This window comes from Marmota monax, unplaced genomic scaffold, assembly GCF_021218885.2.
Source record: "Marmota monax isolate L192 unplaced genomic scaffold, Marmota_monax_Labrador192_F-V1.1 WCK01_AAM20220418_F8-fsc00080, whole genome shotgun sequence".
In the NCBI taxonomy this organism is placed as follows: Eukaryota; Metazoa; Chordata; class Mammalia; order Rodentia; family Sciuridae; genus Marmota; species Marmota monax.
Genome location: NW_026694750.1, coordinates 971,161 through 992,941, shown reverse-complemented (window position 1 = coordinate 992,941; position 21,781 = coordinate 971,161). Strand labels below are relative to the sequence as shown.

Here is a 21,781-nt window from a genome sequence, read left to right as displayed (position 1 = left end):
TTTATGGCTGAGTAATATTCCATTGTGGATGTGTATGTGTATATAATGTGTGATATGTGTGTGTGTGTATATATATCACATTTTCTTTATCCCTTTATCTGTTGAAGGTCACCTAAGCTATGGTTTCATAGCTTAGCTATTGTGAATTGAGCTGTTATAAACATTGATGTGGCTGTGTCACTATAGTATGCTAATTTTAAGTCCTTTGGGTATATACCAAGAAGTGGGATAACTGGGTCAGTTAGTGGCTCCTTTTATGCTATACTTGTTTAGTGCTATAAAGTTTTTCCTAAATACTACTATTTTAGTATATCCCACAAATTTTGATATTTTGATTTTAATTTTCATTTCACTTAAAAATACTTTCTGTTTTCCCTCTTGATCTCTGTTTGACCCATGTGTTATATGTTATTTAGTTTACACAAAACTCTTTTCTGTTTAATTCCATTGTAGTCAGAGAACATACTCTGTATGACTCATGTCCTTTCATATTTATGGACTCTTGTTTTATGGCCTGTTCTAAGATCTATCTTGTTAAATGTTCCCTTTGCACTTGAAAAGAATGTATTCTTCCATCATTTGATGAAGTATTCTGTGCATGACAATGAGGTCAAGTTGGCTGATTGTGTTGTTCAAGTCTCCTGAATCCTCACTAGTTTTATAATTGTTCCAGCAATTATTATAAGAGGAATATTGGAGTATTCAGCTATAATTGTGGATTCGTCTATTTCTTTTTTCATAGCTTTGAATTTTTGTTTCATGTATCTAAAGGTCTGTTATTAGATGCAAAAACATGTAGGATTATTGAATTCTCTAAATGAATTGACCTATCTTCATTTCAAAATTATCCTTTTTTATCCCTAATAATGTTCTTTGCTCTGAAATTCACTTCATTTGTTATTAATATAAACACTTCAACCTTCTTTTGGTTCATGTTAACCTGGTATGTTTTTTCCTGTCCCTTTGTTTTAACATGTTTATCATTATATCGAAAGTAGATTTTTTTTTTGTAGGGAGCCTGGTCTTCACTTTTAAAAATCTGCCTGACAGTCTGTGCCTTTTAATTGATGTATTTATCCACTTACAGTTAATGCAGTTATTGATCTGGATTTACCTACGTCTGTCTTATTTTATTTTTTCCTAACTGTCCATTTGTTCTCTGTTTTTCTTTTCTTCTCTTTGGGGTAAACTGAGTATTTCCCATGTTTCTGTTTAATCTCCTTGGTTGGCTTTTTAGCCATAACTCTTCTTTTAGTGGTTGCTTCAGGATTCATAGTCTCCCTCTTTCACTTATCACAGTGTACCTTCAAGTGCTGTTGCACCACATCACACTGAACATCACGCATGATGATAATATGCTGCCGTCACCCCTCCTGGTCTTCATGCTCGTCGTCACACATGTTACTTATATCACAAATCTCACACTCTCTTGTGATCTCGGAAGTGGCCAGTAATCTTTTAAAGGTACTTGAGTAAACAATAAGAAAATTTCAGAGTCTGGAGTTGTAGCTCAGCGGTAGAGCGCTTGCCTTCCATGTATGAGGCAGGGGTTCGATTCCTAGCACCTCATATAAATAAGCAAATTAAATAAAGGTCCATCAACAACTGGACCTTTATTTATTATATTTTTTTAAAATATTTTTTTAAAAAAGAAAACTTCATTTCCATTCACGTTATTTCCGTTTGGGGTGCCTTTGTTCCTCCTGTAGCCCACATTCCTTACGCTGTCGTGTGCCTGCCTGAAGCCTCCTTTCACATCTCTGAAGGGTGGGTGCGCTGAGATCCATTTCATCTTTGGAGCACCTGAAAGTCTTTATTTGCCTTGGTTTTGAAATAGATTTCCTGCAGGATAAAGAATCCTGGGTTGGGAGTGTCCCCAGTGTGGAAGGGATGTTGACGCACTTGTTTCTGAGTATATTGTTTCCACTGAGGAGCTGGCTGTCACCCTCACCTTTGTTCCTCTGAATGTGACATGTCTTTTTTCTCAGGTGCTTTTTGAATTTTCTCCTGCTCCGTGTTGTTGAGCGGTTGGGTTATGATGTGCCGTGTTGCACTTTTATCTGAGTTTTTGGTTTGTGGCGTCTATTGCTCAAATTTCTTGGATCCGAGAGTTTTCATCAAGTCTGTAGTTTTTTCAGTCAACATGAATTAGGCCACCGAGGACGGCAAACCAGGGCAACCGGCCACTGTCCCCTGTCTCCCGGGGTCACACCTGTGCTGCCTGAGGCCCACGGTCCGGCTTTGCATGTTTCCTCAGGGTCTTGTTGTCTTGAATCCGCTGTCCTTCCTGGCCAGTCAGACGTCACTCGTGGTGATGCTCTGGAGCACAGTTGGACCACCTGGTTTTCCTTATTAGGAATGGGTTGCGCACACGCTGCACAGCCGTGTGAAACCGAGTGTCCAGCGGCCCGTTTCAGGGTCAGCTTTGCTATGGATGATTGGGGACTGGAAGGTGGCCCCGGATCTGGATCTATCTAGTTGGTGATTGGCTGTGTAGACAGAGGTCCCCAGGCTGGCCCGTGCCTGAGTCACCGGGAGACTTTAGCAGATGCTGGGGGCTCAGCTCACAGACCTCTTTGGCGTCTGGCCTGGACGGCAGGGAGTCTGGAAGCCCCAGGCGATTCCGATGTGGAGCCCAGGTGAAGCCTGGAATGCGGCGGCTCCTGGTCCTTCTGGGGTTCACACCACCCTGGATCGCCTCCCATCTGTCCTCTCGTGTCCTTCCCCCAGCAAAGTCCAGGTGCTCTACGGGGGCACAGACCTTTTTGACTACGAGGTGCGCAGGACCTTCAACAACGACATGCTGCTGGCCTTCATCAGCAGCAGCTGCATAGCCGCCCTGGTCTACGTCCTCACCTCCTGCTCAGGTAGGCGCCTCCCCGGGGCCGGCCCTCTCCCCAGGGTGCTGCTGGCCAGAGCTTCTCAAGGGTGCCGGGGGGCCTTGAATCCAGGGTGTCAGCGCTGGCGCCCTGCTCAGAAGCCACCTGCCACCCCAGGCAGGCAGCTGAGGTCCAGAGGCAGGTCATGGGGTGCAGAGGGCCTGGCCCCGGACGTCACGCAGTTAAGGTTTGCCCCTGCCGTCTCTTGGGAGCCTTGTGCTGGGGAGTCTGGGGTGTTGGGCTTGGCTATGGGTCATTCTGCAGGCTGTTTCTGTCCCAAGTCAGCTGCCCTTTGTCCCTGTCCCCGTTTGCACGGCCACCTCCGATGCTCACCGACTCCTGCCTACTGCTGTGTATGGTCAGCTCCGTCCGCCAAGTGGACAGGGGAGGGAATTGCCCTCAGAGTGGAGGAAGTGCGTGATCACTTCCTCAGAGTGGAGGAAGTGGTGTTGTTGGGCCCCCGCTGCGTGCCTGGGCGGTGAGGCGCCCGACAGGCACTGGGCCTTCTCCGCCCAGCCTGTCGCAGAAGCCATGGACGTGACACCCATGACCCTCTGCAGGTACTTGAGACAAGCTCTGCAAAGACAAGCCCCCAGCTCCCGGCCTGTGCGGGTGGCTTCCTCAGGCACTCCAGCCTCTCACCCAGCGTCACCGAAAGTCACCCTTGGGCGTAGAGCACTGAGACTGTTGGGAACAGATGGTGGTGAGGGCATCTGGGGATGAGGGCCAGAGGCAGAGTGCAGCTCAGGCCAGGGACGCCAGCAGGGCTCGTGTTCTGCGAGGGTCCCTCTCACCCCATGTGTCCCCTGCCCACCCAGTGTTCCTATCCTTCTTCGGGATCGCCAGCATCGGCCTCAGCTGCCTGGTGGCGCTCTTCCTGTACCACGTGGTCTTTGGCGTTCAGTACCTGGGCATCCTCAACGGGGTGGCAGCCTTCGTGATCGTGGGCATTGGTGAGTGGCCTTGGGAACTCGGTCCCTTCCCCACCAAGGGCCTTCTCCCTGGACGGCAAGCCTGGCCTCCACGGGGCCTCTAAGCCCCCTCCCGACCCCAGAGCCCTAAAGTGGGGGTTAAAATATGAGGGGCAGCGGATGGTGGCAGGTGCTGGGCAGAAAGAGGCGAGGCTGGCGGGAGCCCCAGAAGCGAGGGACGGAGGCTGAGATCTGGAGGACCGCCGGGTGGGCGCATCGAGTGGGCCTTTGCCCACTGCAAGCTGAGAAGACCGCCCTAGGGCCTGGCTCTGGGAGCTGCTGGGGCTGCTGGTGCCTGGGCCTGCCCTGCAGCCGGACGCCCTCCTCAGGTGTGGACGACGTCTTTGTGTTCATCAACACCTACCGCCAGGCCACCCACCTGGAGGACCCGCAGCTGCGCATGGTCCATACCATCCAGACGGCCGGCAAGGCCACCTTCTTCACCTCCCTGACCACGGCCGCCGCCTACGCGGCCAACGTCTTCTCCCAGGTGGGGGACCTGCCCCATCCCTGTCCCAGCCTCCCTGGCCCGCTGCGGGGCTGTCCCCGGCTCTCTGTTACCCCCGGCCCGAGTGTGACCATGCAGCCTGTGCCTCAAGGCACTTGCCCCCTGCAGTCCGCGTCTACCCCTGACCCGCTACCGAAGCCTAGCACAGGCTGGATCCGACGCCACAGGTGGCCTGTGCCTCGCTGGGGCACGGGACGGTGCGCGGAGCCCGCAAGTCTCCCCTCTGTCACCCAGATCTCAGGTGTGATCGCCTCCCGAGTTCCTGACAGAGGCTGGGGCCAGAGAGGTTAAGAGACTTCTTCCACACCGCACAGGGGCCACCTGGGCCTGGGGCTGTCCCCACCCTCTGTGCCACCTCCTCATCCCTGGCGCTGCTGCTGCCCTCTGGCCTGTGCTCCTGAGGGGGATTGGGGGAAGCGATGGGCTGGGGCCACAGTGCTGAAGGAACCCGAAAGGCAGTCCCAGCTATGGTGACCGAGGTGCAGAGCACATCTGGCCGCCATGCGTGCCCTGGGATTGTCCGGGCCTCCTGGGGAGCCACGCAGAGGGCAGGCAGGGCCATTTCAGGCCTGCTCTGTGTGACTTGGGCTGGTTGCTCAACCTCTCTGAGCCACGCGTTCCTCACTGTGAATGATTCTGGGAGTGGAACGAAAAGGCGGTGAAGGTGCCTCTCGTGGCTCGTCTGGCACATACCCAGGAAGGTCCCTGTGGGATTCTGGGGCTCCTGTCCCCGGGCTCCCTGCTTCCCTCTGGTGGCATCTTCCCTTCCCCCGGCCAGCGCAGCCAGGTCTGGAGGGAGACATCTTCCTCGGCTCCTCTCCTTCCTCTGGTCCCGATGGCTCTCTGGGCAGTGGGCTGCAGGAGGACAGGGGCCTCTGCCATCAGGGATAGGGCTTTCACCAGCCACTGTCACCTCGCCAGCCCTCAGCCCCTTGGCCAGCTCCATGTCCCCAAGGCCAGCCAGCAGCCCGGCCTGAGTGTCTCCGCGTGTGTCTCTCCGCGCCCCGTCCAGATCCCAGCCGTGCACGACTTCGGCCTGTTCATGTCGCTGATCGTGTCCTGCTGCTGGCTGGCCGTGCTCTTCACCATGCCTGCCGCCCTGGGCCTCTGGAGCCTCTACGTGGCGCCCCTGGAGAGCTCCTGCCAGGCCAGGTGAGCCGCCGTGTCCTTGCCTGCAGTGCCACCACACGGCACCCCGTCTTCCAAAGCCTTGGGTTCTTCATTGAGCACCTGCTGTATGCCAGTCCTGGGCCAGGCAGCGGGCAAAGGTTATGTTAGTCACCTCTGGTGCCCGCTTTCCCAGCGCCGTCTACACAAACTGTGACCCACTGCTCACCCCCCAAAACCCGGGAGCTGGGTGCCTTAGCATGAGGGAACAGGCTCGGTGTCCCGGGTGCCCATGGCCTCTGGACTCAAGCCTCACCCTCCTCCCCATAGTTGCCACCAGAAGTGCAGCCGCAAGAGCTCCTTGCACTTCCCTGGGGACGTGTTTGCCACCCCTGAGCGGGCCGGGGGCAGCCCTGGCCAGGGCCCCATGCCCTACCTGGACGATGACATCCCCTTGCTGAGCGTCGAGGAGGAGCCGGGTGAGAGCCGTGCAGGCCTGGGAAGGGCCGCTCGCCACATGGTGTGGGGAAGGCCAGTCCCAGTGGCAGTGGCCAAGGCAGCTCATGGGGTCCTCACACGATGGCCCTCCCTGGAGGGGTGCATGCCAAGAAGGCTGTGACAGGCCACCACTCTGCCCTGGCAGTGTCCCTGGAGCTGGGAGATGTGTCGCTGGTGTCCATGCCCCCAGAGGGCCTGCAGCCGTGCCCTGGCAGGGGCAGCCGGGACCAGCTCCTGGTGCAGCTGCAGGAGCTGCTGAACCACTGGGCCCTGTGGTCTGCCGTCAAGAGCCGCTGGGTGGTCATGGGTGAGTCCTCCACCCCCTGCCTGCGTCACCTGCAGCCCAGCACGTGCTCCCAGGAGCCCACTGCAGAGGTGAACTGGAGGTTGGAGGCCTGGGCGGAGCCTCCCTCCCTGAGCCTCTCCTGCCTGTGCAGAATGCGGCTGGTCCCACTGTGGCCACAGCTGGTCCCTGCGCTGGGCAGTAGTGCAGAACCCTGATGCTGGCCTTGGCTGAGCTTGAACCCCGCCTCTGCCGCCTGCTGTCTGTGGCTTTGGCTGTGTCGGCCTGACCCCCCCAGTTCCCTCTTCGTCCTGGACAATGAGAAACACATCTGGTGAGACACCATTAGGGCTGTGAGGGTCGCTGCAGAGGCCCAGGCCAGAGCACTCAGCGCGCGCCCAGCGCTGACCTGCCCGCACTTTCAGCAGCAGGTTGGAATTGGGTGCCATCGGGTGCCAGCCCCTCGAGAGCTATGACACACCGAGAGGCCGGCTGCTCACCCAGTGACTCCGCATGGCACAGTCAGCCCCTGCCCTGGGGACAAGTCCCCAGGAGGCGTCACCCGCAGGCTGCCACACGGCCTTGCCCGCTCCCTTGGCTGTCTGGCTGTGGACTTGCTGCCGAGCCAGCCCCGCCTAGCGGAGCGTCCCTCCCGCAGGGCTCTTCGTCTCCATCCTCGTCCTGTCCCTGGTGTTCGCCAGCCGGCTCCGCCCCGCCAGCCGCGCCCCCCTGCTCTTCCGGCCGGACACCAACATCCAGGTGCTGCTGGACCTCAAGTACAACCTGAGCGCCGAGGGCATCTCCTGCATCACCTGCTCAGGTGAGTGCTCCTGGCACATACCACCCTCCACCTAGCGCCAGACTGTCGCCTAAGAGGTGTGAGATCCAGGCCTCTGACCTCACGTTTCATTATGTGCTTCCTGGGTGGCGCCATGCATTGGCACCAAGGAGACAGTAGGCAGGAGGGACAGGCCCCTGAGCTCCAGCAGCCCGTGTTCACAATCGTGGGCATGAGCTTGTGGGACAGCAGGTGCCCTGGGTGCGGTGTCCTGCCAGGCCCTCGGGGAGGTGATGTCTCAGCTGAGGCTGAGGAGAGGAGGGACTTCCTGGGCTGGGAGGCCGGGGAGAGGAATCAGCCAGACTGGGCGGGGTGGGCTGAGGGGCAGTGCCAGCCTGGGGAGGAGCGGCCACATCAGGGAGGGGCAGCTGTAGGAGCCAAGGCCGCCGGGGTGGCTGGGCCCGGGCAGTGGGCTGAAGCAGGGAGTTTGGATTCCATTCTGACTGTCCCTGGAAGCCAGTGCTGGCTGGGAAACCAGCAAAGACGTTGCTGACCGAGTGCCCCAGGGGCAGTGTGGAGGGGAGGAGGGCTGGCTGGGCGGCTGGCTGGGTCGGATAGAAGCCTGAGCTGTCAGGGAGGGCCAGTGGGCTGGGACCACTCCACACGCCCTGGGGTTGAGGTGCTCCCGGTGGTGGAGCTGGCGTCAGGGTGAGCAGGGGGCTCCTTGCCTTAGACGGTCTGGTCCAGGCCCTCGCCTTACAGGTGGGCAGCCTGAGGTCCAGGTAGGCAGGTCGGCCCAACGTCAAACCTCTGCTGGGGCAGCAGAAGCAAATGTGAGGACCCTGGGGTGAGCGCCTCCAGGTGCCCGGTCAGGGCGGTGTCCTTGGTGACCTGTTTTCCCGTCAGTCATGGCACTAGCCACAGGCAGGTATTCAGCTGAAGTCAGAGGTGCTGCCCAAGTCCCCTGGGTGCCATGGCCCTGCCTGGGCACAAAACGACCTCACCGCCACCTCAGGGCCTCCTGCCCACCCCTGGGCTCATCGCTCAGTCTGCAGGTGGCCCTTCACGTGGCCGCAGGTGGGGCTTCAGCTGAGGAGGGCAGCCAGGGCAGAGCCTCTGGGGCATGGCTCTTGCCACTTGCCCAGGTCACCAACCTCCCTGAACCACTTTCTCCTCCCGAGTCACTGTGGGGACGCAGCTGCTGACACGTGAGGTTTCTCTCATTTAAAGCAAATAGAATCCTAGTCCACAGTGCCTGTGGCAATCCCGTGGCCTGCTGTTGTCCATGCTGGTCCCACTCCCACGCTCCTGCCACCGGGCTTTTCTGGGCCAGATGCACGGCTAAGCTCAGGAGGGGCCGTGTTTCCTCCCAAGGCTCCAGGCAGGCAGCTGGGCAGAGCCCACGGTGGCCTGTCTGTAGGCAGGTGCAGCCCCGGGGACACAGTTCTGCGTCTGATGTTCCCCTCAGCCCCACCCGGCCTCTTTCAGACCCTGACACCCCCCAGCTCTGGGCCCCCGGAGGATCCCGGCCTCTGCCGTTTACCCACTGGGCCAGCCAGTGAGGCCCTGCTGACCCTGACACGGTGTGGGGGTCAGGTCTGTTCCAGGAGAAGCCCCACAGCCTGCAGAACAACATCCGGATGTCCCTGGAGAAAAGGAAGCGGGGCTCTGGGGCCCCCTGGGCCAGCCGGCCTGAGGCCAGTCCGCAGGGTGAGCTGGGGCCAAGACCGGGGCCCTCCTGGAGCGGGAGTCGGGGACCCTGCACAGGCAGCAGACGAAGCTCAGCCTCCATCCTCCCACAGCAGCCTTGTCCTCCTTGGCGGAGGGGGACGGGGTGTGGGGCGCACTCGGGCCCACGGCTCCCCTAGGCCAGAGCTGGGCCTCCTGCCACTCCCCTGCCTGGTCGCCACAGCCTCCCGAGTGTTGGCGGGGTGACTGGACTCTGGAGGCTGGTGTTTCCCTGCTGGGGTCTCCACCAGAGGGGACCCGCAGGGACACAGTACCGCAGGAACCAGCCCTGCAGGGCAGGGGTGTCTGCTTCTGTCACCCCACACATTGCCACCACCTGTCCCCGCCATGGTCACCAGCACCAGGCCCCTGTTCACACTGTGGCCCTGTCCGTGTGTGGCCACCCTAGTCCATCACTTCACCATCACCTCTGTCACTGCCCCCCATGGCCTGTGCCACCCCCACCCCACTAACTGCCATGGGTGGTCCAGTAGGGAGGGCAGAGCCTGCACCTGGGGACGGCTGCGGGCCATCAGGTGACCGTTCACTCCTCTTCATTCTGCATTTGTCCTAGACTCCCTGGGCACCGTGTACATCTCCAAAGTAAAGAGTAAAGGCCACCCCGCCATCTACAGGCTCTCCCTCAACGCCAGCCTGCCCGCGCCCTGGCAGGCCGTGGCCCCTGGGGACGGAGAGGTGCCCTCCTTCCAGGTGAGCTGGCTGTCCTGACCCGAGGGGGCCTCTGATGCCACACTGGTAGGAGGGCGGGGCCCGTGGGGACGGCACTGGCATGAGTGAGGAGACCACGTGAGCCAGGCCTGCGCAGAGACCTGTTGGGGGGGGGGGGGCCACACAGCCCTGAGTCAAGTCCTGGCTTTGCCGTGCGTCGCCTGGGTGTCCTTGGTGGTCACTTTACCTCTCTGAGCCTCGGTTTCCTCATCTGTGCAATGAGGATATAGAAGGTAGCAGCCAGCACTATCAGGGGTCCCTGTGGTCAGGCCGGGCAGTGTGAGCCTCGCACCTAGGACCCAGTACAAGTCAGGGCGTGGCAGCCACTCTAGCACCCCGAGGGGTCACCAGGGCCCACCCAGATGTCCTGCGTTCCCCTTCAGCACACCCCATGCTCCACAAGATGGTCACACGTGTGACCCCTGATTGGGTTTGTGTCCCTTGGGAGGATGAGGCCTCCAGCCGAGGGCTCTCCTCCCAGCTCATCCAGCAGCCACTTCCCGAGCCCTCACTCGGGTTTGGCTTGGTGCCCTCAGAGGGCCCGTCCCTCCTCCCTCCTCAGGGTGCCCTCTGTCCCCGCATCTGTTCTGCCTCGTGCCCTGACACCCTCCTCAGGGCCAGCCCCACGAGGGCAAGGACTGTGCTCTGTCCTCAGAGCCTGGCCCGCGGGGGGAGCTCAGTGATGGTTGGTGGAGGGAGAACCGAGGCTCAGACAGGAAGGACCGCTCGCTTTTCCGGCTCTCCAGGCCTCGAGCCTGCCCCCAAGGCCTGACCTCCACTGGGGCTGGGACTGGGCAGACTGCTGAGCCGGGCGGGACAGGCCAGCGGCCAGGCAGCCTCCCCGAGTCACGTGTCTTGTCTCTGTCGATCCACTGCTTAGGTGTATAGAGCGCCTTTTGGTGACTTCACCAAGAAGCTGACCGCTTGTATGTCTACAGTAGGGCTGCTCCCGGCCGCGAGCCCCGTCCACAAGTGGATGCTGACGGCCATGGCCTGTGACGCCAGGCGGGGCTGGAAGTTTGACTTCAGCTTCTACGTGGCCACCAAGGAGCAGCAGCACACGCGGTAACGCCCCGCCCACCCGTGGAGCCGTCCCCGCTGGCCAGCGCCACCCTGTCCACCCGCTTCTCTCCCTCCCTCTCTCTCTCCCTCCCTCCCTTTCTCCCTCCCTCCCTTCTCCAACCTCCTCCCACTTCTCTCTCTGTCTCTTTCTCTCTCTCTGTGTCTCTGTCTCTCTCTGTGTATCCCCCCCAGGTCACATGAGTGGTGCCACCAGGTGCTGCAGGAAGGCTCTGTCCTTTCCCACACGCCTGTTCCTGTCTGTGCCCAGGATGGGGTGCGGGGACCTGGCAGCGACTGTGTCCAGGGGCTCCCTCTCTCCCTGTCTTTCTCACACACACACACACACACACACCCCGCGGGGCGCAGGCCCCCTCAGGCTCCCAGGCTCTCCCACCTCAGGGTTTGCATCTGCTGTCCCCTCCCCCAGCTCCTCCCCCCAGATCGCCCTACCAGGCTCGCTCTCTGGCCCCTGGTCACCTGCAGTCTCATGGTCTGGCAGGTGACCTGTCCACCCCAGGAGTAGGTCTGTGTACCACAGGGGCCCCTTGGGGTTTGTTGTCGCCTTATCCCCTGCACCTTACCCAGCCCGGCGAACCCGCACTTCCTGTCCACGGCGCCCGTCTGGGCTCTACATCTGCATTTAATTTGAAGATACTCACTTCCCGTGTCCCTCAGACTGTGGGGTGAGGGCCGTGTCTGCCGGACCTACCTGTGGGACACTTAGGCCCTGTCTGCACAGGCTGCCAGTGGCTGTGTGCCCCCCAGGCAACGGGGGCGTCACTCCTGTGTTCTGAACGCAGCCTCACGTTCATTTATTTTGCATTTCTTCTGTGAGGCTGTTGACCGAGGGGCTGTCATCCACCAAGAGCCAGATAGGGTGGGGGCTGGGAAACAGGCCAGCGTGGCTCCCACCCTTGGGGACCCTAGTGGGAGCCAGGCAGGGACAGCAGTGTCATAACAAAGTGTGACTCATGCTTAGAAAGAAACAGCCCCACTCACTGTGGAGGAGGATGGCCGCCTGGCCCTGCACTGTGACCATGACCCACGGGCTGTGGTCCAGGGTGTGGGCACCACACCAGGCCAGACTCTACCTGGGGAAGGGGTGACCAGCACGGCCCTTTCTAGCTGGGCACCTGTTGACTCGGGGCTGGAGACCCTCTGCCTGTCCTCCCCTGGGCTTGCCCTGCACGCTTAGCCATGACCAGGGGCCAGCTGCCCGGATGAGCGTAACACATCCTAGAAAGAACTGGACCGCCTCGGGTCTGTGGCCAGCAAGCTCTTGGCCATGGAACCACACTTCACCTGGGACCTGAGGCTCCCAGCAATGCAGGTTGAGGTGACCTGGGGCTGCTGAGCAGGGGCACTCAACTGGCCCCCGCCCCTCCTGAGCCCTTAGCTCCCTGCTGGACAGTCTGAAGCTGCTGCCACTCTGCTCACACCACCATGGGGAGCTCGGCCTTGACCAGGGCCAGGGCTAGAACAGGCCTCTCCCCCGGCCCTGGGCACGGCTCTGTCTACCTGAGCCCAGGCCTGTGCCCTGCAGCCTCCTGGTTCCTCGGCATGGCCGTGCGTGCCTTGCCTCCCCAGGTCCTCCTGGCCTTCCCAGCCTCAGCCCTGGCCTCCCTTGCCCCACAGGAAGCTGTACTTTGCCCAGTCCCACAAGCCCCCCTTCCACGGGCGCGTGTGTGGTGCACCTCCCGGCTGCCTGCTCAGCGCCAGCCCCGATGGGCCCACCAAGGGCTTCTTCTACGTGCCTAGTGAGAGAGGTACTTGTGGGGACTCAAGGGGGCTTGGGAGCTCGGGCCCACCCTCCCACCCTCCCTTACAGCACCCACCCTTCCACAGTGCCCAAGGCCCGCCTCTCGGCCACCTTCGGCTTCAACCCCTGCGTGAACACGGGCTGCGGGAAGCCGGCAGTGCGGCCTCTGGTGGACACAGGGGCCATGGTCTTCGTGGTCTTTGGCATCATTGGCCTCAACCGCACCCGGCAGGTGGACAACCATGTCATTGGAGACCCGGTAGGTGGGCCCGCTCTGGGCAGGTGCCACAGGGCCCCCGACAGGCTAGCAGAGGAGCACCAGCCCTGGGCCTCTAGCCCTACTCCCTCCTGGCTCCTCAGGGGCTTCACCACCCCAGATGGACCCCCAGGGAACCCCGCAGGGCAGATTTGGGGTCACCCAAAAATCTAGGCACACTTTTTGGAGTTGGGCTGGCTGCCTGCGTCTGTGGGGGCTGGAGTGGAGGTGAGGAAAGCTGGGAGCCTCCTGGGGAGAGGGCAGCCCTGCCCTGCCAGCCCAGCGGTGAGCTCTGGCCACCTGTGTCTGCTCCCTGAGCCACGCTGTCCCTGCCCTTCGCTCATGTTCACACCCTGCTCTGGGCTTGAAGCTTTGGGAGGCACTGGTCAAGCTGGGGGAGGGACGGGGCTGCGCCTCAAGTACTGATGGTGTGGAAAGGCCTGGGGACGCACTGGCCTTAGGAGTCACAGTCAGTGAGAGGTCAGGAACAAAGCTGTGGCCAAGGTCACAAGTAGGCAGGAGGCTCGTCTGCTGGGCTCAGGTGTCCCCAGCAGGGCAGAGCTGGCCAGGGGCTGGGCACGCAGCAGGAAGAGCAGGACACAGAGGGGAGCGTGGAGTCCAGGCCGCTCCAGGGTGGGCAGTGGCTTCGCAGAGGTGCTGGAGGGGCAGGACAGAGCCAGTCAGTGGGGACAACAGGTGACCTGCAGAGGGTTGCCACCTTACAGGGACAGTGGCAGCGGGCGGGGCAGAGTCAGGGCCCAGTCTCCATCTCACTGAGCGGCCCGGCCACTGTGTCTCTTTGGGAAAGGGCAGCGTCGTCTACGACAGCAGCTTTGACCTCTTCAAGGAAATCGGGCACCTGTGTCGCCTCTGCAAGACCATCGCGGGCAACCCGGAGCTGGTGAAGCCGGGCGGGGCCCAGTGCCTGCCCTCAGGTGGGTGGGCGGAGCAGCCCGGAGGCCTCTGCAGACTCGTCTGTGTGAGTGTGTCCACGGGGACTCTCGGGCGGGCGCGGGCCTTTGTGTGCTTTGCAGATGAGCACAGTCTGTGTGGCTGGGAGCATGTGCGGCTTCATGTGTGTCAGTGTCTATGTCTCTGTGTGTGTGACTGTGTCTGTGTGTGTGTGTGTGTGTGTGTGTCTGTATCTGTGTGTCTGTCTGTGTGTGTGTCTGTATGTCTGAGTGTGTGGCAGGACAGAACCTGCCTGGCAGAGGTCATGCGTGGCTGTCCCTGAGAACCTGAGATGTCATTTTCCACTCCAGTGGCAGGTGTGTGTCACAGGAGTTCTAAAGGCACTGGTGTGGTCGCAGCCACTCTGGGAGCCTGCGGACGGTGCTGGCGTCCTGGGCGGCTCCTCGGCCCCAGCCCCCCTCTCCTCCCGCAGGCTACAGCATCTCCTCCTTCCTGCAAATGCTGCACCCCGAGTGCCGGGAGCTGCCCGAGCCCAACCTGCTGCCGGGTCAGCTGTCCCACGGGGCAGTGGGTGTCAAGGAGGGCCGCGTGCAGTGGATCTCCATGGCCTTCGAGTCGGTGAGCCTGGTGCCCCGCTGGGCCCTGCAGACCGCGGCCTGGAGCAGGGCTGCCTCTGACCAGGGCCCTGGCCGGAGGTCACATGCCGTGGGTACAGGTGCCTTGTCCCACTCAGAGCCTCCTCTGCCCCCGGGCTGCAGCAGCTCTCCGCCCTCCCTGCTCACCAGCCAGGGTCATGTCACTTGCTGAGTGCACTGGACACACTTCCCTTGTGTTCCCTCTGCCACGGTGGGAGGCCAAGGTCAGGGCCACAGCCAGGTGTTTTACCCTCCACGTGGCCCAGAAAAAGCTTAGAGGCCAGGGGACCAGCCACCCATGTCTCCCCTGCTTCTTTCCCCTGGGACGTCGTGTGGCTCTGCCCCCGGAGGTTCTTGTACGTACACACACACACACACACACACACACAGCGCAGCCTGGTTCGTGCAGTGAGCAGGCCTGGGTCATGACTGGGTCGTGAGGTGACAGGGAAGTTCCAGAGCAGGGGGCCCTTTCTTTCCTTCTTTACTCACCACCCTGGGCGCGCCCCTCAGCTGGCCACTGCTGGCCCCCACAGACTCAGCCCAGCCCGGAGACCAGCAGCCTGCCGGACCGTGACGCGGCTGCGATGGGAACCGTGGGGACTTGGGAGCCCAAGGAGGCCCATCGTGGGCATCAGGGAAGGCTTCCCAGGGGAGTCGGGCCCTTGCATGGCCGAGGGAAGAGGGAGCAGCGCGTGCAGGGGCCTCACGGCAAAGGCTCCTCCGGAGAAGGTGGTCCTGGAGGAAGGGGCGGGGACATGTTGCCATGTCCTGCGGCTGGTGGGAACTCACTTGGGACCAGGCTGTCCATCGTTCGCCCCTACACGACACACTCCGGTGGCCACTGAGCACGGCGGCCACCTCTGGGAGGGGTGAGTGGGCCCTGCCTCTGTCCCACGAGCCGTGTCCCCACAGACCACGTACAAGGGCAAGTCCTCCTTCCAGACCCACTCCGACTACCTGCGCTGGGAGGGCTTCCTCCGGCAGCAGCTGCAGAGCTTCCCGGAGGGCTCGGCGCTGCGCCGCGGCTTCCAGACCTGCGAGCATTGGAAGCAGATCTTCATGGAGATCATAGGTGCGGGCAGGCCCCCGGGCAGGGGCTTCAGGGGCCGCCCTGGGCAGTGGGGCACATGTCTTACCGTCCTCAGCCAGGCCCAGGGTCCTGGCAGAACAGATGAGCTGGTGCTGGGCTGCTGACCTCAGGCCAGAGCGTGGTCTCCTCCTGCTTGGGGGATCTGGCCCCATTGTCTGGTCTTATTGGCCTCCTACAACGCAGCAGTCCTGTCCACTGGCAGCTGTCAGTTGTGAGCCTTCTCTAGGGGCCAGGCCTGTGCTGAGACCTGGCGGCGTGAGCTCATGGACTCCAGAGCAGTTCCCACCTAGGCAGGCCACTGTCATCTCAGCTTGGGAAGGTCACAGACTTAGGAAACTCGGGGCAGGGAGTGGGGGGCCGTCTGCCCCTCGCCACACGGCCACTGAGGCCCTTTTCCTGACCTCCAGGGGTGCAGAGCGCCCTGTATGGCCTGGCCCTGTCCCTGCTCATCTGCGTGGCCGCGGTGGCCGTGTTCACCACCCACATCCTGCTGCTGCTGCCCGTGCTCCTGAGCATCCTGGGTAGGTGGCCACGGGCCCAGCCCGCAGGGACCTGAGCAGGCAGGGTCTCCCTGGTGGCCTGAAGCCAGCAAGCTACTCTGAGCCTCAGTCATGTGTCCCCAGTGACTGCTTCACTATCCCCCCAACCCAAACAGAAGACCCTCTCCTTGGTGGCTCATGGGACTGTCTCCCCCAAGTCTGTACCCAAGAGGAGCCAGGTGTCCCCTGTGGTAGCATTTGGCTCAGGGACATATTGCTGTACCTGCACCCTCTGGTGTCCCCCTCTGACCCTGGCCTTGTCCACCTGTCACCCAAGACTTCCCTATTCCCTGAGGGTCCTCCAGGGCCATGTGGGCAGGGCAGGTCCCAGCTGCCCACCTTGCTGCCCCCGTCACAGGCATCGTGTGCCTGGTGGTGACCATCATGTACTGGAGTGGCTGGGAGATGGGCGCGGTGGAAGCCATCTCCCTGTCCATCCTGGTGGGCTCCTCCGTGGATTACTGCGTCCATCTGGTGGAGGGCTACCTGCTGGCCGGAGAGAACCTGCCCCCCCACCAGGCTGAGGTGAGCAGCCTATTGCCCTTCTCCTCCCCACCGTGGTGCCCAGAGGCCCCAGCACAGCTGGCAGCCCTGAGCCTGGGAGCAGGGAGGGCAGGGCATGCAGCCAGGACCTCGAGGCCACACCCTGCCTGTGGCCCTCTGCCCTGGGCACTGGGAGCCAGGACCGTGGGCCTGGTGACGGTTTTTGGGTTTGTTTTCCCCCAGTCTGGGATTATGTGGTGTGAAGACATTCGTATGTAAAACTAACCCCATTGTGCATCCACTATGGGTCAAAAGAGGAAAGATTGCAATCCAGGGCCCACTGCCCAGGACCTAGTGTGCCAACCTTACTGTCCTGGTGCCCCAGCCACCCTGAGTGCCCCGGTGCCCAGGATGCCCTGCTGCTGGGACCCCCTCACAGGCGGTGAGGCAGGTCCCCAGCAGGTGCTCGGCCCAACCTCTCACTCTGCTGCCCCAGGATGCCCGCTCGCAGCGCCAGTGGCGGACGTTGGAGGCCGTGCGGCATGTGGGCGTCGCCATCGTGTCTAGCGCCCTCACCACGGTCATCGCCACGGTGCCCCTTTTCTTCTGCATCATCGCCCCGTTCGCCAAATTCGGCAAGATCGTGGCGCTCAACACGGGCGTGTCCATCCTGTACACGCTCACCGTCAGCACCGCCTTGCTGGGCATCATGGCCCCCAGCTCCTTCACCCGGACCAGGACTTCCTTCCTCAAGGCCCTGGGTGCTGTCCTGTTGGCGGGGGCCCTGGGGCTGGGCACCTGCCTTGTGCTCCTACGCAGTGGCTATAAGATCCCTCTGCCCAGCGGGGCTGCCCTATAGCCCTGCACCTGTGCCTGACTTGAGCACCTTGCCCTGGCCCATGGGGACCAACTGCACTCTGTGACCCCAGAGGCTCCTTGTCCTCCAGCCTCGCTCCAGATACTTCCAGTCCCCGGCCTGGCCAAGCAGATGTCCACACGGTGTGGACCACACTGCCTTTAGCCCTGCCAGAGCCCAAGCCGAGGACGAAGCTGGCCACCACTGCACCCGGCCAATGCAGCCGGCTCTGGGCTGTGCTGCATGGCAGGGGCCAACCCTCTTCCCGGGCCTGGTCACCATGGGCCAGGCTGTTTCTAGAGTGTCCCTCACACTGCCTCAGTGCTCACAGCCTCCCGGGGCTGCTTGTGGCCCCCTTTCTACAGTGTGGAGCTGAGAGGCCCAGAGGCAAAGCGGCTGCCCTGTGGCTGGTCAGGGCAGAGCCAGGGCTGCCTCCCGGGGCCTCCCTGAGCCTTGCAGGAGGAGCATGGGTTCCACTCCCCTGGCCTCCCCTCCTCACAACTCTATGGGGCCAGTGCTAGATGACCCTGTGGTCCTTGCCATTGAGGACAGAGGGACCTGGCCTGGTTGTGCATGTTCTACCCCAGCCCTGGCCTCTTGGCTCCTCTAAGACTCCCCTCTGGGGCTGTGGGCCCAGCACAGACTCCCCCAAGTCCAAGCCCATCTCCCCAACTTGGCACCAAGAGTGGATGTTTTGGTGGGTGGCCTCAGTGGGAGGAGCTGGCCGTGCCTGCGCTGCCTCTTGGCAGATGGTTCTATTAAAGTGAGATGGAGCCGCTATTAACACGAGCATTTTAAGCCTCGCTGACTGCATGATATTGTTCAAATTGAAATAACAGTGTTCCCATGCAGCCAGCCAGGTCCAGTGCCACCCCGGACCTGGACAGAGACCAGGGTGGGTGGAGGGTGTCGTGCCCTCCTGGGAACAAGTCAGAGCGCTCTGGGGCCTCCACTGTGGCAAGAGGGGCTCTGGGCTGTTTGTTCTCCTGGGCCCACCAGGACCCACACTGGGGAGGGTCCGAGCACTTTCCAACGCCTGGTGGAGTGGCACACGGGCCTTTTCCTGGAGTCGGTGTCCCCTGGGCTTTATGAAGCTGGGGGTACACTGAGCTGATCCATTGATCCCAGTGGTGAGAGGAAGCCCAGGGTGGTCCCCAGGCCAGCTCCCCTGGTCACCACCAGCATAACTGGGGGGCTGAGGGTGCAAGACCCTTGGACATCTCTGTACCCCACCTGGCGGCCCAGTGCTCGGTGTTAGACCAGGGAGTGTTGGGCCTTCAGAGCCGCCACCCATGGCGAAGAGACAGCAGCTAGCAGCACTGGCTGGCAGATGACAGCAGCGCGTTTCTGGGCTGGGCTGAGTCCTGTGGCCGTCATGGCAGCACCAACCTGTGGCTTGAAGCAGAGCTGGTCCCCACGATGAGGAGGCTCATCCAGAATCACCGTGTCGGCTGGGGGCCTTCTGGGGGCCCAGGGAGGGTGGGCCCCGCCAGCTTCTGCTGGTTGCCGGCCTCTGTGGCGCCCACACTTGCAGGTGGTCACTAGTCCCCGCCTGCCTTCCCAGGGCCACCCTTTCTCTCCGTGTCTGTTCCATCCTGTTCCCTCTGTAAGGACACCTGTCACGCTGGCCTGGCCCACCCTGATGACTCCACTTGATCAAAGACCCTGTTTGTGATAAGCTCACATCACAGGTACCAGGGTCAGGCCTCCAACATGACTCTCGGGGACAGTGCGTTTGTAACAGGGCTTGTGGCTCATTTGTTGGCTTTGGCGGGTGGGTCCTGGTTGTGCCCATTTTACACACTGGGACACCAAGGCCCTGAGAGACCCTCTGCCTGGGTCGTGAATGACAAGCTCTGGTCGAGCCCAGCCAGCCTGTCCCCAGGGTGTGCACAGCTTCTCATCACACTTGTCACAAGGCCAGTGATGTCTACAGGGAGGTCAGAGGCCTGTCCTTGGAACCTGGAGGGAGGCCCTGCGTGTCTACAGGGCTTCACGCTCTGGTGTCTGTCCAGCTGGAGGTCTCAGCCAAGAATGCTGGGGCTGAGGGGGAGGGTCTCACCAGAGCACAAGACCCCAAAGGGGCTGCTCACGGTTCAGGCTGGGCTCTGACCCAGGACCTCTGGCAGCCCCTGTGTCGGGGCCACGCTTGCAGAGATGGTCACCTTCCAGATGACCACGCTGTGGGGATCCGTGCATCTTGAGACCAGTTGGGGAGGGGCGGGGTTGTCACATTGACCAGATGCCCCAAAAGGTGCTTAGAAGACCAGTGTCTCCCACAGCTGGACACTGGCCCTTCCCAAGAACCTAGTTTTAATGTGGACATGGGTCATTTGCATTACATTTTCATGCCGCCCACATGACGTCCTTTCAGAGTCCCCATTGGGCCCATTTACTCGTGTGTGTGTGTGTGTGTGTGTGTGTGTGTGTGTGTGATGGAGATTGAATCCGGGGACATCTATCATTGAGCCTCAGTCCCTGCACCACCAGCCTTTTGTTTTTCCCCAGGGGACAGTTTCTCTAAGTTGCCCAGGCTGGCCTTGAACTTGTGATCCTCCTCGGCCTCCTGGTAGCTGGGATTCCAGGTGTGCTTCTCTGCACCCACCTGGCCCACTTTTAAGGAACAGCTCATCCTCTTTCTTCCCCTCGGCCTCTACCCTTCTAGAGTGCCAGGGGCGGGACAGGCAGGTCAGGATGAAGGAGACCAGACCCTGTGTCACTGTGACTCCCCCGAGGTCGTAGGGCTGTGCACACGGCTCGATGACTTCTGGGATGGGCCCTCAACGTAGATCTGCTTCCCCTCCTGATTCGCCTGTCCTCGCCCCTCCAGGCTCTGGGTAGTGACCAGTCCGTCCCGATCCCACTCCCAACTGGCGATGGTCTCCTTCCCAGTGCAGGGCCCGGGACAAGGCTGGGGAGGACGTGGGCTCTCTAGGGAACTCCAGCCGCCCAGATGGCTGCCTACTTTCCTACAAATAAAACCCCTCATCTTGTTTGTGACTGTTGGCACCACAGGGTCCCCGAGGCACTAACTCCCATGAAAAGAGCCCGACCTTCCTGGGCCGCCAACGCGGGCTGTGATCTTGATGAGCTCTCCCGAGCATCATGAGCCCCTCCTCATCCACTCGCACAGCAACCAGCCTGGCGTCTGCAAGGTGCAGGCATGTGGCCTGCCAAGTGCCGGAGCCCTGCACGCGGAGGGCCAGGGGCAGGAGGGAAGCCAAGGGGAGCAGGCCCCTCACCTGGGGGACAGGTCATGGCGGGGGACGGGCAGCTTCTATGGGGCACCTACCCCGCTGGCCCTGTGTGTCCTGGGACTCTTCAGTGTGCTCCAGGAGTCCCTTTGCCCTGTTTCACTGCTGATGGGGCTGAAGCCAGAGATGAGCTGTGTCCCTGGTGTCCCTGTCCCCCTCCCGAGTGGACAATGAGCCTTGAGAAGGGACGTACCCACTCCCACATCCTCCCAGGGAAGCGGGGCTTTATCCCGAGGGGAACAGGGCCACGGAGACGGGGTTTTGAAAGCAGAAGCCCATCTCCTGCCCGTTCAACCGGGAAGGACCGAAGCTTGGCGTGCAGCTGGGAGACTGCCAGTGGCGCGTACGTGGCAGGCAGGGAGGGTGACCTGCGGTGACTCAAAGTCACACCACACAGTCCCCATTCAAGAATCTGTCCTGCAGATAAGCTTACACTGCCCATGTGTCGAAGTTCCCCTCAAAAACCTGCCAGGATGTTGGGGACTGGAGCCCCAACATCCATCAGCACGAGGGCCCATGAAGTGGATTAGAGCCAGTCCACCCAGACAGCTGGACGCTCTGGCTGCGAAGGAAGAGCTGGGGACTTCCTACGGCCGGTGTGGGAGAATTGCTGAGATGTGTCGATGGGGAGGAAGGTCCCCAAACTGTGAAATATGCTGGTTCACTTGCATAAAGAATCGGGCGGCCGAGGACCTGCCTTCACTTCCACGTGCTGATAGAGAAGTGATTCAGAGGGAAATACGAGGAAATGGAAGGGGGGCTCCCTGTGGGGCAGCGCAACGGCGGCGTGCGGGAGGTGGGGGCTTTGGTTATAGATCTGCCCGCTCAGGCTTCGTGACTGCAGGAACTTGTCATCTAGATGATTGTTTGGAAGCAGGGGAGAGAGGTGGCTGTCACTGCCCCTTAGAGAGCTCACTGGCCCAGGGAGGAGGGAGAAGGAGAGAGGGAGGGAGGAGAGGAGGCGCACCCACACCCACCAGCAGGCACCGGCCAGCGCCAGGTGAAGGCACTGTCCCAGGAGCTGCTGGCCAGTGCCACTTCCTGCCCATGAGCAGGGACAGGGCTGTCTGCTCTGGAGCCAGAGTCCCCATGAGCCCTTGGGGTGATGGGGGGGGTGGCATTGCCGGATGCTGCTCCCTGGCCCCCGTGTAGGTGAGCAGGCAGCAGGGACACATGGAGGGGCAGCCCCAGTAACAGTCCCTCTGCTCTGCTCAGGGACATTCTGGCTCCACCTCCATATACCATTTGGTTGGGCAAGTCACGTAGTCTATTTTCATCTGTCTGCTCATCCTTTTAATAGAATAACACCCGCCGGGCATGAGCTTTGTGTTTTAATGAGATACTGTTTGCCCAGGCCACGGGGCCACAGCGATGCGTGCCACACCCTCTGTCACTGTCCCCACCACTTCTCCAGATGCAGGGCATGTGCTTGGAGTTGCAAATCACTTCAG

The 21,781-nt window shown here is 61.0% G+C and overlaps 1 protein-coding gene across 1 annotated transcript in view; it reads left to right on the top strand.

Annotated features, from left to right (window-relative positions):
- Positions 1-17,858, top strand: part of Disp3 (dispatched RND transporter family member 3) — a 45,857-nt gene extending 27,999 nt beyond the window's left edge. The window contains exons 4-21 of the mRNA XM_046424836.2: positions 2,731-2,867; positions 3,698-3,832; positions 4,180-4,340; positions 5,371-5,510; positions 5,796-5,944; positions 6,109-6,270; positions 6,905-7,066; positions 8,621-8,734; positions 9,327-9,463; positions 10,362-10,546; positions 12,179-12,309; positions 12,389-12,561; positions 13,367-13,493; positions 13,943-14,088; positions 15,021-15,180; positions 15,606-15,719; positions 16,096-16,262; positions 16,717-17,858. Of these exons, the coding sequence (XP_046280792.1) occupies positions 2,731-2,867; positions 3,698-3,832; positions 4,180-4,340; positions 5,371-5,510; positions 5,796-5,944; positions 6,109-6,270; positions 6,905-7,066; positions 8,621-8,734; positions 9,327-9,463; positions 10,362-10,546; positions 12,179-12,309; positions 12,389-12,561; positions 13,367-13,493; positions 13,943-14,088; positions 15,021-15,180; positions 15,606-15,719; positions 16,096-16,262; positions 16,717-17,079 (2,863 nt within the window). The 3' untranslated portion in view covers positions 17,080-17,858. The remainder of the gene's footprint in view (positions 1-2,730; positions 2,868-3,697; positions 3,833-4,179; positions 4,341-5,370; positions 5,511-5,795; positions 5,945-6,108; positions 6,271-6,904; positions 7,067-8,620; positions 8,735-9,326; positions 9,464-10,361; positions 10,547-12,178; positions 12,310-12,388; positions 12,562-13,366; positions 13,494-13,942; positions 14,089-15,020; positions 15,181-15,605; positions 15,720-16,095; positions 16,263-16,716) is intronic.
- Positions 17,859-21,781: the final 3,923 nt, after the last annotated feature.